At 36.7% G+C, this 16,442-nt stretch overlaps 1 protein-coding gene across 1 annotated transcript in view; it reads right to left on the bottom strand.

Annotated features, from left to right (window-relative positions):
- Nucleotides 1–16,442, bottom strand: part of LOC149845622 (polyribonucleotide nucleotidyltransferase 2, mitochondrial-like) — a 235,798-nt gene that overhangs the window by 110,809 nt on the left and 108,547 nt on the right. Inside the window, exon 11 of the mRNA XM_089997684.1 lies at nucleotides 7,549–7,674. Coding sequence (XP_089853810.1) covers nucleotides 7,549–7,674 — 126 coding nt within the window. The remainder of the gene's footprint in view (nucleotides 1–7,548; nucleotides 7,675–16,442) is intronic.

The raw sequence follows: 16,442 nt of genomic DNA, 5'->3' as shown, positions 1-16,442 counted from the left end.
CACAATAATTTGGGGATCGCCTTCACATGCAAGATGCTCGACTGATTTAAAGGCACCAGAGCATATTGAATGGGTTATGAACATGATTGAGCAAATATAATTATATAACCACTAGGATAGGTAGTATGATGCTCATGCCTGAAGAGCAATATGGGAAGTTATCCAGAAGCAGAGTTACTGAAGCTTCTTAGATAGGTGGGAAACTCGCTTCCCGAAAACTCGCTTCGGAAGCGCGATACTCCTCGCTTCCGAGACTTGATGAGAACCTCGATTCCCCCATGCTTCTCCTATGCTTTCCACACGCTTCATTTATTCTTATTATATATTCTCTTACTCAACTTTTCATGTTTTTATGTGGTTTCTCTGACTCTTCTCACTCACTTCCATGCGCTTTTGCTAAATTTATAGTCATCATTTTAAGATTTTGTTAAAAATTTAATTCTTACACTAAAAAATCATGAAAATTAATATTAGTCACTTTTATTTTAGTTTTTATTTGTGTTTCATTTTGATTCTTATTCAATTCTTATATTTCTTTTTTTTATTCCTCGCTTCCTGCTTCCTATATATTTTAAAATGCATCGCTTCTCGCTTTTGTTTCTCGTATCGTTTCTCGCTTTCACTTCCTAGTCTGACAACATTGCCTTGGAGGGGTAGTTGGGCTTTTGAGCCTTGGAATGCTACGTGGGCATATATAATAAAAATGCATAGAACCTTGCTTTAATAAAAACACCCAATAACCTATTCAGACTCGAGCTTACCTTAGAGAGCATAAGTGGTACAAAACTTCATTTAATCGTCATGTGTTTTTTAGAGTAAGGTGTCTCACTTGGTCCCTAGTCCTACGAGTTAAAGGGGTCGGAATACCAACGTGTCCTAGGTGGTAGGTTCATTTTTCTGCACAAGTGTTAGGATGCATCACTGGAATATCGGCCACTATGGATCAGTTTCGGTAAGTCACTCGAAAAATTAAAATACAAGCATAACACCTGAGTGGTTTCCTTTGATCCTACGATTGTACTGCGAGTACCCGCAGAAGGGTAAGAAAGAGAACCATAAAGCCTTAAACTTGATCACATTTATTTTGTGAAAACTTATGTAAAAACATACCTTAATAATTTATATGCATAATCATGAGATTGTTCTTGTTATGTGACATGTTGCATAAAAGTATTGGTAATGCATGTTCAGATGATTGCCTTGTGATTTAATTGTTGCAGCATACATATTTTAAAAGATCTTTGATTTCATGTCTACTTAGTTTCGTATATGCATGCATGGTTATTGTGTTCCTATTGAGATTCAATGAGTTTAACCCAAGGTTGCCCAATTAGAAAGCGGAAGCAGGAAACGATACGGGAAGCGGAAGCGAGAAGCGACACATTTTAAAATTTATACAAAGCGGGAAGCGAAGTTTCAATTTAAAAGTGAAATATGAATAAAAAATGAAGCAATATGAAATCAAACAAGAAACAAATAAAAACTAAAATAAAATTGATTATTCTTATATTTCATGATTTTTCTATAAAAGAGTTAAATTTTTGTTAAAATCTAACAATGATGGTCACCAATTTAAAGAAAGTACATGGAAAATGAGTGAAAGAATGAGAGAAAATACATGAAAAAGAAAAGAAACATGAGAAAAATATATAGTATTCCTAGACCATGTGTATGAGAAGCATAAAAGAAGCGTGGGGGAATCGAGCTTCCCATGAAGTTTCGGAAGCGAGGAGTATCGTGCTTCCGAAGCAAGTTTTCGGGAAGCGAGCTTCCCACCTACCTAAGAAGCTTCTGGTAACTCTAGTTTAACCCCTATATTACCAAAATTTTAGGTAATGAATAGGGAGTTGGAGCGATGGTGAAATGCTGCAGAAGGTGTCAATGACAAATTCTTAGATCTGGGATTGTTTTGAAAACAATTCATGAATTGTCAAGACTTGTTATTTTGTCTGATTATGTTTTCCAACTAATTTAATCAAATTCATGAATGTTATTATTTAATTGTTATTTAGATATTGGATTTCTGAGTTAGAACCAAATCATGAGTTGGATCTAGACCCAAAGTCCAATACAGAAATTGAATTGTCTCATATTGAGTTATCAAATCTATAACCCGCCCAAAAATTTTAACCAAAATCAAATGATTGTTTTTCGGTGTGTTTTCGGTAATTATTTGATAAAGAGTTATTATCCTTGGTTGATTCTTTCTCGAACTCAATTCTAGTGGGCTACTAAACGCTAGCGCTTGCACACAAACTGACTCCCTAGAGCTTAGTCTGGTTAAAGCAATGCCATAGAAAAGGCCTTGCATCGAAGACAAAAAAAATCTTGTATTTTCAAGTTCTAAATTTTGGGGCGTTGCAATACATATTTGGTAAACTTGTGAATAAAGCATGTGAAGCTCACTTAGTTGTCAAAAGTGGTGCCTAGGCAGGCTAGGTGCAGGGGTACTGTCTAGGGCCCTTTTTTCCTGCCTAGGTGACGCCTAAGTTGTCCTTGCCTAAGTCGTAGGGACATGGTTGTCATTGTTTGATCTCCTTTCTTTTTCTTTTTCTTTTTCTTTTTGTTTTTTTTTCCACCTACCCCCAAACAATTTTACTTTTCTTCTCATTTTCTTCTTCCTCCTTTCAACCGTCCACCTTCTTCTCTTTTTCTTCATCTTCCTCTTCTTCTTTTTCTTCTTCTTTTTCTTTTTCTTTTTCTTTTTCTTCTTTTTTCCTTCTTTTTTTTTCTTTTTCCTTTTTTCCTCCTCTCACCCCCTCCACTCTTCTTTTTTTTCTTCCTTTTTCTCCCTTTCTCTTTTTTTTCCTCCTTTTTTTTATTTGTTATCTTTACATGTATGCTTGTATTTTTCACAAATATATATACATATATATAAATAAAATATATTTTTTAGTTTCACAGGTGTGTATACAGAATTACACACTTTAATCATAGTTACAATCATATGTTACTGAATTTAACTATTTATTGTAATATTTTTGTTTTTCTTAATGTTTTATATTTTTGGTCCCACCTAGGCTGACTAGTCCTACCCATAGTTACCAGAAGCGCCATATGGAGTGGGGAAGCATGCTTTGTAAAAACAAAAAAAAAATCGCTAATAAATTTTGTTTATATTACGAAATATGCAATTTGGGCCTCAGATCCACATTTCAGATCTAGGACCCATAAAGTGGTCTTTATATCCACATTTATAATAAAACTAATAATAAAAATATAAATAATAAATATTTAAAGCGAATAAATACATATATATATATGTATATATAAACTTAATACAAGGATCCACAGTTGGATCCATTCGGATCCAACTTGTGGATCCATATAAAAGGGTAAAACACGAACCCCACTCGAGGTCGGTTACCGGGTCCGGACCCGGGCCACACCCTATGTAACGAGCATCAGAGTAAAAAAAAAAAGGCAACCCGATAAGGGTTGCCCGATAAGTCTGTAGCAGAAAAAAAGAAAGGGGCAGGGGGGGTTACGCAGGGCGTAACCGACCCCGTGCCTCTCGGCAAGAGGGGAGGGGGCTTTGGGCCGATAAAGGGGGAGTGGAGAGGGGGTCTCGCCCTCTTCACTCGGCCCTCTCTCTCTCTCTCTCTCTCTCTCTCTCTCTCTCTCTCTCTCTCTCTCTCTCTCTCTCTCTCTCTCTGTGTGTGTGTGTGTGTGTGTGTGCGCACGCCGGATAACTGGGGCCATCGGCTGCCATTGGAGGCCACGGCAAACATCCCTGTCACGGTAGCAGTGAGGGGCGACTTCAGTCGGCTCCGTACTCGCGTCTCCAGCCTCCGATCGCCGGAAAACCCACTGAAAACCGGTACGGGTCTTCCTGGAAATGGGGTGAGGGATCGAACAGGGGTTCGATTTCGTGTGTGTGATTTGAGGTAGTGTCCACAGAAAACCCCATCGGCGAATGTGTCTTCCGTTTTCAAAAGGTGAAAAAGGGGGTTTCCAGTGGTCTTGGTACCCGATTTGGGAGTTCCCTGGCTGGGAACCCATAAATATGCATAGGATGAGAAAAAAAAGAAAGGGGGAATCTGCATCTGGAGGTTCTTGAATGATTTCTTTTATAACCCTAACCTCCTGAGTTCCCAAATCAACCCGATTTGGGGTTTTCTTGATTTGGAAATCAAGGTATATGCTTAAGATGTAAAAAAGAAAAGAAAAGAAAGGAGGACTTGAATCTGATAGTTTTTCTTTTTGTAATCTTTGCAATCATGCTGAGGGTAGGAGTTAACGCCTCTAAGATGAAGGGCAGAGTGATCGTTGTTCTTTTTTTTTAAAGTTTTCTTGTTGTCCATGCTGAATAATTGGACCTTTGATGTTTAGCAATGTATGTTGTTCCTCAATGAATACAGCCAATCAGAAATTCTAATTTCAAAAGTTTGTTCTGTAACTGCATGGAAATTATTGTATTTTCCTGTGAAAATAGTAATTTCTGATTTTCGTTCAAGTTGTTACTTCCATTGGGGAAAGGATAGGGTATTCTGGGATTGATTGTATGATCTTGAATTTTGTGTGGAATCCGCGTGCTGAGTGCGTGTCCTGAAAGAAGCAGAATTTTTTTTCTATCATTACTATTGCTGCTTGCATAGGCACCCATTGTCATTTCAGTACATAATGCCTATACACACGAGTTGCTTTAAAGTATCTCAAGTTGGTTCTTGAGTGTGGCTTAAGCACATATTTGTAATATGCAGTGTGGATTATTGAGTCATAATTGAAATTTTCAGTCATGTAAAATAAGGGGTCATCATACCCTGTTCAAGAAGGATGGACACATAAAACTGAATTTAATACATACTGTGACTTGCCTTGTTGTCTCTAGCTGAACATTATATTCTTGTTCAAAATTCTATGAGTGATTTAAAGGTTGGTATATTGGTTTGCCAAGGATGTTTATGATTTCAATTGACTGATATGAATCAGGTTTAATGAAAATATGTTCCAGAATTTATAAATATTGTGTATGATTTAAATTCTGATATGAATAAAGGAAAATCTTGAAACCTACACACACCTATCTATGTGTTAAGAACAGGCTGGAATGTTATTTAGAAGAAGATTAATTGTTATGATTATGGTACTCATGAGGGTGAGCATGATTCGGTTATTGGTAATTCTTCTTGGGCATGAATGCTTGATTTATTATGTGAAATGGTACATGTACACTCACACACTCAAAGAAACCATGGATTGGTTAATACCCGTATGTGATGTAGGTAACACACACATAGTGAAAATGCATATGATTGATAAATAACATGCATATGGTTGGGTTATGATTGCATGAGTACACATGCTTTTAGTACCATTGGCATAGTGTAATGAGTAAACACTACTTGGTTTTATTATGTGATGCATCGATGACCTAAATGGACCATCATCGGCCTGGAGAGCCGTGAGTATGTTTTCCTTTCACTTATTTTTTTGACTGCATCACTTAAACCACATAAGTTGGTATGGCACACTACTACACTGTTCTAGTTGTTTATACGGGTTGGAGTCCCGTAAGGGTCCCCGCAAGGGAGGATGCGGGTTTTCACTTTACTTTTGCATATGGTGTTGCAAACTTAAAGAATTGACTTAAATAAAAATATAATGAATAAGAACAGTATAATATACGTTCTGAGATATCTCATATAGAGTATGAGAATCTTAGAGATTCAGTCTTGGGAAGACTGTGAGGATACAAAAACTCTGTGTGCTGTAATTTTGTCCCCTGAATTCGATATTGAGGTTCTTTCTCTTGGCCACAGTTTTAGGGAGAGTCTGTCACTTTACCCGGGAATGGTGTGTTTAACACAACTGTTGTTTATGGTACCAAGGAAGTGGCACTTGTGGGCGTGGGGTGTCTCTTGTGTCCCCGACATTAGATGTAGAGGTCTAATGTTCCGAAGGTGATTCGGTCGAGGGCTAAGTTGGAACCCAGTAATAAAGTACAAATTTGTGTGTTAAGCTACCCTGGAAACCTCCTTGACCTCGGGGATTGTACCCGTTTGGTGTATCCGCGGGCAACGGTAATTAAAAAAATGAACTTAGAGTTGTGTGCATTTAATAGGGCATGCATATGGAAAGATGAAACTTAAATGAAAGATAATAAACGGAATCATGCATTGCACATAATCATGCATTTTCATGTTATTCATTAGATCATGCATATTTGAATTGTTCTCTATATCATGACATGATATGGTGGTAGTATATAATTTACTTCTTAAAAGCATGCTGCAAGGTTTGGTTATTTAGTTCTTGATATCTGGTACTGCTTTACTGTTTCTTTCTGCCTGACATATGTAACCGGTTGCATGTATGGCTAATTAAATTCTGAAAATTTTTATATCTGCACTCACTCAAATCATTACATGAAATCTTATCCATGTTATTTGTCTCACCTGGTTTCTTTAGAAGTAGTTGTGCTCAGAATTTCGGTTCTGACACCCTACTTTGTTGGTTTTTCACAGGATATGGTGAACAGTGAGGTTGGACTGGCTACTGGGAATGGATGAGAGTCATACTTGCGTTTAACAACTTCAGCAGGGGACAGAGTGGCTCTTTCTTTTGTTCAGTTCTTCTTGCTTTTTCAGTTGTTGCTTTATTTTCAGTCGAATAAAACCTTGTCTCTGAAATTTACTCTTATTCATAAATAAATGAAATTGTTCTGGTTCTTATGGATGATGGTTGCAAGTTCGTTTGTGGTGTTTGGGCTATCCAATGGAAATTGGAACTGAGGACCCCAGATCTCTGGGAAGGTTTCCGCATTGAAAAAAAAATATTTCGCATTTTCTAAGGGTATAATTTGGGGTCGTTACATGCTTCCCCAAAGCACATTTCTGAAGCCCGAAACGTGCTGGGAAGAGCAAAAAAATTGGGAAGCATGTTTCCCATTTAGGGGAAGCCGCTTCCCCCTTTTTTCATTTTTTTTGAATTTTTATTTTTATTTTATTTTATTTTTTCTCTTTTTTCACTTCCCCCTCGCTTCCGGTTCGCTTCTGGTTCGTTTTCGAGACGATTCCTGGTTCGCTTCTAACTCATTCTACGCTTCTCGCTTCCTAAAATTTTGAAAGTGTCTCGCTTTACGCTTCCCGGAACGCTTCCTGCTCCCTCTTCCTCGACTGGCAACTTTGGTCCTGCCTAAGCCCCGACTAGACATTTTAGAGGTCTTCCGCCTAGTCTCTGACTTGTGCTTGCGCTTATGACAACTAAGGAAGCTCAAACAAGAATCATGATACAAGTAAATAGAGAAGGTACTGTCACAAACAGTTTTCTAGTAATCAAAATGACTACACTAATATCTTCATAGTTTTTTATATGTGCCAAAGTTCTATCCAAACAACAATTACACCACGCAACCATATCTAAACATGAAAGGTGCAGTCCAAGAATTTTCCATGTCAGTCTGCAGATTGTGACAGAATGCAGTTTCAGTGCTTGACCGAATTAAAACAGGACCAATCATGTGCAAAACTATATGACGCATACTAGGATACATGATATCTGCATCTAAACTACATAGAAATATAATACACATGTTGCAGGAAGTACCTCCACAAACAGTTGCCATAGACGTAGATCCATCAGATGCCATCACCTTTGAATGAATCCGAATAGTATATGGATAATCTTCTTCTGATGGAAGCAGTGGGAACAATGCCTTCTCAGCCAGTCTACCTACATAAAACAAACAGAAACTGTAATATTATAAGTATTGAAGAAATTCCTAAGGCACTAGAACAAATACAACGATCCAATCAAAACACTTTCTTTATCAAAGGTTCCCATAGATGAGTACATAGCAGCTCAAGTGGTCGTGAATAAAGAAAAACAATAAACTATAAGCTTCAATATCATATAATTTCAAAAGGAAAAGTCAAGGTTTAGAAGATATGTTGTACAAATTATAGGTACACAGTACACAGCGAACCATTTAATTAAATAACTTTCCAATTACTTAACCATTCAAATACAAAGGTGCTTGATAAGTTGCAAAAAAAAAAACATAATATTAATAACTAAATAAACTGATAATCATCATTCATACTTTTAAACATTCAAAAATCAGACATTCAAATTCAGGTTATTCTGATGATCTAAGATTTAAAGAACACATTGTTTCTGATCTTCCACCAATACCATCAAAAGAGCATCACCATATTCGAGTAATTTGTCACTAGCTGATGGATCAATAACTATGTGATGCTAATAAGAAAAGGAAGAGGATTCATCATAGTGGGAAGAAGAGATTTAGCACAGGACCATCAATCTTCAAGAATTGTAGTAGGCTTCCCCAGAATTCCAGTATAATTAGAGCTGCAACTCTAGTGCTGGGCTCACACATGCGTGCAGGCACGATATGCAGCCCACCTTAGAACATCCTATGTAAGGTTTGATTTTCAATATTTTATCCAACCTGAAGCAAATTAGACGCTCAGCTTTGTATTTGGAGCTCACACATACAAGTCTATATGCATGTGCAAACAGAAATATGAAAACTCAGATGCGGATGTGCACATATGCACATGTTAGGCAAGCCAGAAGGATAACCACTAATGAATTATTGAACATGAGACCTCTTGGGTAAGATGATATGGTTAAATTTTTTTTTAGGTTTGGTTAAAGAAAAATGGTTGTGTTAGCCCACCACAGGCCTACTCACCTAGGAGCATAATTTGACTTGAGTTGCTTCTATCACATAACGGGTCATGTTTAATTAAATCCACAACCCAACCTGTTAGGATTTTCATGGGTGCGCTTGGTGGAAGCTCTCCACACCCTTCAACCCATCGATATGGGACTACTGTCCCATGAGCTTCATTTTACATCATGCATGGTTTGCATAAAAAAATGTAAAGTTGTCTTTAAAAAATATTGCCATTAATGTCCTCTTTCTCTCTCTCATATAAATGCATCTTTCTCAAAATAGGAGCATTCACACGCTTTTTTTATTTTTTAAGCATAACATTGAAAAGGTATATTGTCTGGGATTAGCCCATAACGATCAAGGAGGAGAGAGAAGACCTATCCTAAAACTATAAATTGATGGCTCCTGCAAAACAATGTTTAGATCTTTTGAGGCTCTTGCGTTATCTTGCTCCAACCTGACCCAGCCCGAAAATATCTTATTCAGTGGGTATCCAGCAGGGTATTGACACCCGAGACCAAATGATGTCGGGCCGAGCCTGGCCCAACAATTGTCAGGTCGAGCTCTCGGCATATTGATATCTGTGTCGGGCATGTCTAATGTCCACCCCTACCTGCCATATAAAAGAGTGGTGCCATTGTATATTTTTTACATTTTGATTAAGGTATCACCATTGAATTAATATTCAAATCTAATTGATATATTGAATATATCACGTCATCATAAATATTTCGCTTTGAAAATATCATGTTTTTTTTGTCATAAGTTTAATATATCACCGATATTTGTTACTGTTCCTAACAGAACCAACTGTATGCGTGTAAAAGTCTTTTTCTACAGGAAAAACATTATAATCTTTCAAGGATGGTGATAGAGGGTAAAGAATTTCAAAAGCAAAAAACTTATACATAAGTGAAAGTTCATCAAGAAAACATGCACACAATAAGCAAGAAAAATAAAATTTAAGCACAATGTACAACTTGCGGGTAATTTTCCTGTAATATCACATAAGACATTGATCACACCATATATTAGCAAGCCAATCGACAAATCCATGCATTAACAAGTCAATGGACAAATCAAGAATTGTTTTCTCCATAAATGTAACGACCCCAACTTATCCCCGTTGAAAAGTGAATTTTTTTTTAAACAATTGCGGAAATCAAACCCAGAGACCTGGGGACTTGACAGACATAACACAATCCAAATCACAAGAGATCTTACATTAACCCACTAATTAAAGTTTAAGAACATAATCAAATAAATGTCCAAAATTATGAAGCCAGATAGTCCCAAACAAAATATCAGAAGGTAGTCACGCAGCCTTGTAAACCCCATATAGCAGACATCCTCATCACTGGGCTTCAAATCCTATGAAAAACATAAAGGACACAGGGTCGGAATCAAAGATCCTGCGTATGAATTTCACTAACAATTCAAATAGGCAAGAAAAGCATAGATCAAATTCATGTAATATTTTTAAAGAAAAATAAGCTAAAGCAATTTCACAATTCAATTAACCATTCATGCATTTAACAACAATTATCATGCAACAATTATATCTCACATGAAACAGAACAGATAAGGATGCATGAATAACTTATTAAGTTATTATCAGAGTTTTCTTTTGCATGCATATCCCTATTAAATGCACACAAGTTTAGTTTCACTTTTCATTAAAACTTGCGGATACTAAAAATGAGCACAACAATTCTCGAAATTCAAGATAGGCTCTCAGTTGTAGTTTAACACACAATTTGTATTTTATTACTGGGTTCCACACTTGGCCCTCGACCGATATCAGAAATCAACATCATTTATCGAAACATTAGAAATCAACATCTAATGTCGGGATAACAGGGAAATCAACATTCATTGATGACACTTTCTTGGTATACCAATAACAACAGTTGTGTCTACACACCACCCCCAGGCAAAGTGGAGAAAAACTCCCTAAAATTGTGGTCGGGTCTGTAATATCGTGTATTTTCGTACTTAGCCATTTTATGAGATTTCCGACTGGGAGAAAAATCGTTTGAGTCTCAATTTTTAAAGTGATGTCTTTGAGTCCGGGCTTGGCCCAGGTTCCATCGACAAGGTCGTAACGAGCCAATCGAAGCGAGATAAAGAGTTTTATTTTTTACTTTTAAATTCAAGTGAAATTCAAGTAAAATTCGGGTTATTTTTGGGCAAAATTCAGAATTCAATATTCGTGTAATATGTCGTTGGATACGCCTCGGAATTTTCAGCACAATGATATTTTACTTTTTTAAATTCGAGTTTCGGTTGGCTCAAAAATCGTTGTTTTTCAAAAATTGTGGAGTTGGATCGAGTTGGATCCAATGCGTATGATCCGAATTATTATGGATTCGGATCTTATTTAAGACCTACTTTAATCTAGATTTAATCTAGATCTTGATCCATTTTCATTTTGGGTATGGATATGGGTTTGGATTGTGGACCTGGATCCAGATCCAAATCCAATGCCTAACGTTTTTACAAGCTTTAAATTCAGTTAGGGGCTTTAAATTGGAGTTAATTAAGTATAAAAAGCCTTCCTAGTCAAGTTGACTATTTTTGGAAGCTTTTAAACAATTAATAATTAATAAATACAAAAAATTAATTATTTAAATTTTATAAATTCCGAGTTTGTAATTAGGGCTGATTAGGGCTTCCTAAGATGGGTCATCATACTTACCTAAAAAGAGCTAAGAGGGTTTAAGAAGGACTTTCGAAAAAAAAGTTGAAAAGTTTTAGAAAAGTAAAAAAAAATAAAGTTTGGAAATTTTGAAAAGAAAGAAGGTGACAGAGGGTACCAAGGGGGAAACCCTCCCTTCCAGCCCATCTAAAGAGGGCTGGAGAAGGGGGTGCGTCACCCCCTCTCCCTCACTTTATAAAAAAAAATAAAGAAAAGGGGAAAGGAGAAAGAGAGAGAGAATGAGAGGAAGGAAGAAGGAAAAGAGAAGAAAAGAAGAAGAAGGGTTCACCTTCTTCTCCGATCGTCCAACGCCTTTTCACCTCAACTTTTGCGTTTCAAAAAAAAAAGAGAAAACAAGGTACGGGTTCGCTCTCTTGAAATCGAGTGAGAAATGGAATGTGGATCGGATTCCCTGTAATATCTTGATGGGAGATCTATCATCTTTTTAATGAAATATTTTGGTTATCTAATCTATAATATATGCATGAAAATTTACATTCTGATGTTTTATAACCACAGATTTCAAACATTGACAACATGACCTCGTTATGTACTTTTGACATGTTAATCACACAAATGAACTTGGCAAAATAGATAAATTACATCAACAATAGCTCACTTTTTCTAATGTATCTGATTATTTATATGTCCATTGGCACTCTCAATCTGTGTATATGTATGGTTCAATTTTGCTTTCAGAATTCGTTAACGGAGTGTATCTAATAGTAACTTTGGGTGGTTCCCGTTTGTGGTTCGTCGGAAAAATTCTAGGCTTTATCCTGCCGTTACATAGTTTTACATACATCAATTTTGGGCACCGCAAATTATTAGCCTTTTGATGGCAATATCTTGATATCCTGTGTAAGATGTTAATTAGTGGTAGTGCTACAAACGACTGCAGTGAGATGATTTTTTCTTGATGTCTAGGTGCTCTTGTCAATTGCCTGCCGCTGATCTTGCGACTCGTAGGATAGAAAGTTGTCGTAAATGCATTATGTGGAATCTGATAATGTGGTAGTGTTTTGGCGGTTAGAGACAGACAGACAGACAGATAGAATCAAATTTGTTGATAGATATGCTGAGAGGGTTTCTTCTGTTTATGTTAAATATTTAGCTAATGCTTTTTTAATGGTAACCTATAAAACTGAGAAAGTCCTTTGCTTTGCTAGACACGTGTTTGTAAAAGTATCTCCAACAAGATACGAGGATCAAGATTACAATATTCTTGGAAATAGATACATGCACATAAGCACAACAAGAACACTTTAGACACTTGTGCACAAAAGCACAATACAAACTCACAAATGCGCAAATGCATACACAAGAATCATAAGCATTAAGAAAATAAGCTTGGGCAATAATCCCAAAGCCTTGAGAATACACAAGGGGAGAGCCCCTTTAAATAGAGGAGGTGGAGGCCTTGGAGGGGCTCCACTTCTAGTGGTCGGAGCCCCTCCAACGGTCATAAATGTGACCGTCGGAAGGGGCCCAACGACTAGATAGTGGGCCCCTCCAAGGTACATCCTAACTTTTACAAAATGAAATAAAAGAATAAATTAAAAAAGAAAAAGAAAAGCAATAATTACAAAAAATATTCCAAAAAGAATGTGTAAAAAGACTAAACTACCCCTGCGGCTAAACAATACGAATATATATATATTATATATATATATATATATAATAAGTAGATACATATACATATATATTAATATATGTATATGTATTACCTTATATATATCAAATATATATATATTAGATTACATGGTTGATTACATAATTTAACACCCCCCCTCAAACTTAGGGCAGGATGACCGAGAGTTTGCTAAGGAGGAATTTGAAGAGCGGAGCACACAAAGCTTTAGTGAAGAAATCTGCCAACTGATATTCTGACGTGACATATGGAAGGTCAATGACCCCTTTGAGATACGCCTCACGAACATAGTGACAGTCCATGTCGATGTGTTTAGTCTGCTAATGAAAAGTGTGATTTTTCGCAATATAAATTACACTTGTTGTCACAACACAACTTAGTGGGCCCTTCTATTGTGATCCCCATGTCTTCAAGCAACTGATGAATTCATACAATTTCCATGGTAGTAGTCGTTGTGGCACGATATTCAACTTCAGTCGAGGATAGAGAAACTTTTTGTTGCTTCTTACATATCCACGAAATCAGTTAGTCTCCTAAGAATACACAAAAACCAGTGGTGGAGTTGTTAAAATGTACCACATATATATACGTATATATATATATATAAATATATATATTACATCAATACCCGATAGGGGTATTTTTGTAATTTTACATAGTTGTTTTAGAAAACAACTATTTTGTTTAAATATAAATTTCTTTATTTATTTTTTAGCTTTTATTTTTGTATTTTTTAGAAACAAAGAGGGGCTCCAACCATAGAGTCGTTGGAGCCCCCAACGTTCACAAATGTGACCGTTGGGGGCTCCCAACGACTCCATGGGAGCCCCCTTCTGGCTCTTCTTTTGAGGCCTTCTGGCCCTCCTTTTTCCTCCTCTCCCTCTTGTATAAATAGGGGTGAACCCCTTGTGTATATTCATTCTTGAGAGTTTTCTCTCTTCTCAATAAGAGGTTTTTAATATTGTTGCCTTCTTAAAGGCTTGTGCTTGTATTGTCCCTTTGTGGACTTGTGATATTGTCTATTTTATTCATTGTTGTAAGTGCTTGTATGCACTCTTTATATTTCCGCAATATCTCATTACATGGTATCAGAGCCACTCGATTCTTGAAGGAAAGGTGTGGTTCGTGTATCTCATATTTAGTGGATATCTTCTCACTTCTTGGCAACATCATGGAGGCAAAGATTGACCTATCTTTCAAGCTCAATGGAAAGAATTAAATGATGTGGGCATCGACAATGAAAAATAATCTCAAAGGAAAGAAGCTTTGGGGTTTTGTCATGGGTACCGTTCCGGAACCTAAGCTTATGCTCACAAAGGACGAAGAAGGTCAAGAAAAGGCTCTTGAAGGAGATGCTCGCCTCAAGGCCATTGAAAATCATCAAAAAGAAGTGGAAGATTGGGAAAGCAATCACGCAAAAATCCTTGCGTGGTTTATGAACAATGTTGAGCTTAAGGTATGTGCTAATATAGCTAAATTTCGTAGAGCCAATGAGGCTTGGTCCTTTATGAAGGGTATGTATACCCAAAAGGATCTTGCGAGAGCATACTTCTTGCAAGGAAAGATTAGAACCACCAAGCAAGGTGATTCTAGCATTCAAGACTATTATAGCGCCCTAAACCCACTATGGGATGAATTGGCTCTTTTGGAGCCAAAATGGGTTTCTATGGAAGATATTGATTTAAGACAAAAACAAATGGAACAAGAGTGATTGTTTCAATTCCTTTTTGGGCTACGTCCCGAATTTGAGCAAGTGAGATCCTCACTTCTCCATAGATCTATTTTTCCTCCTATTGAGGATGCTATTGCCGAAATCACTCAAGAGGAGACAAGGGTTGGCATGAGTAAGCATGTTGATGAAGTCCTTGTCGTATCAAAACTGGGTAACAATGTTAGAACCTATAAGCCTCCTCATTTTGGGAAACAAGGAAACTACAATGGAGGAAGAAAAATGATTGTCATTATTGCAATGAGCCGGGTCACATTGAACCCGCTTGTCCAAAGCTTATTGGAACCTTCAAGCCTAAGGTGGCCTCTTTTGAAGAAACCACCACCAAAGAAGATGAAGGCAAGAACAATGACATCAAAGAAACTCTTGGACAAATATCTATGGCTCTCTAACAAATACTAAAAGTTTCTTCCTCCACATCGGGTGCGGCTATTGCCCCGACATCATCACCCGGTACGTATTCTTGGATCCTTGACTCTGGAGCTTCTTTTTATATGACCCCTCATTAAAATGCACTTATTGATGTTTGCACCAATTCAAAGGACTCTTGTGTCTCTACGGCCGATGGAACCTTTTTAAAAATTTCATGTATTGGCTCTTTTAAAGATTCTCAAAAATTTTGTGTTCCAAAAGTAAGAGTTGTTCCCAAACTAAATTTAAACCTATTTTCGGTTTCTCAAATTGCCGACCCTGGATGTGAAATATCTTTCTCATCTAATGGTTGCTTTGTGCAGGATCTCCGGTCCGGGAAGCGGATTGGGCAAGGCCATAGAAAGGGAGACCTCTATTATATGGACCATCTCGATCTCCCTACAAAATATTTTTGTTCTTATGTCCAAGAAAAAACCATGGAAACTTGGCATAAAAGACTTGGTCATCCAAGTTATTCCAAAATGTATCCCTTTCCTTTTGGAAACAAATTTGTAAGGAAAAAGAAATTAATTGCAAAGATTGCATTTTTGGAAAAATTAAGTCTATTTCATTTTCAACTAGAACTTTTCTTTCATCAAGACCTTTTGAATTGGTGCATTCGGATGTTTGGGGGCCTTCTCCGGTTATGTCTAAAGGGAGCTATTCATATTATGTTACGTTTATTGATGACTTTACTCGGTATGTTTGGATTTATTTTCTTAGTCATAAATCGGAAGTAATTACTTTCTTTAAAGATTTTCATAAAAAGGTTCAAAATCAATTTCAAAATAACATATCTATTTTAAGATCCGATTCTGGTGGCGAATACTTATCTCACGAATTCCAAAACTATTTAACCCAAAATGGCATTTGCCATCAAAAGTCATGTCCTAGGACTCCCCAACAAAATGGCCTAGCGGAAAGGAAACATAGGCACATTATAGAAACTGCTAGAACATTACTTGTTTTTAGGAATATTCCAAAGAAGTTTTGGGCCGAAGTCGTTCTAACCTCAACCTATTTAATCAATAGAATGCCCTCTTCTAAGCTAAAAAATGATTCTCCCTATAAAAACTCTTTAAATATTCACCCGATTTCAATCGTCTTCGTATTTTTGGTTGCAAATGTTTTGCCCTATTACATAAAAGAGATAAGTTATCTCCAAAAGCAATTGAATGTGTTTTTCTAAGATATGGTAAAAATCAAAAAGGGTATAGATGTTATGATTTTAAGAATGATAAACTATATGTTTCAAAAGATGTAACATTTCTAGAAGAAGAGAACGGTTTTGATAAAATAGACGAAACAA

Source organism: Nuphar pumila, chromosome 2 (genome assembly GCF_984573655.1).
Source record: "Nuphar pumila chromosome 2, dmNupPumi1.hap1.1, whole genome shotgun sequence".
Classification (NCBI taxonomy): Eukaryota; Viridiplantae; Streptophyta; class Magnoliopsida; order Nymphaeales; family Nymphaeaceae; genus Nuphar; species Nuphar pumila.
The sequence above is the reverse complement of the archived record's forward strand: the minus strand, read 5'-3'. Positions and strand labels throughout refer to the sequence as shown.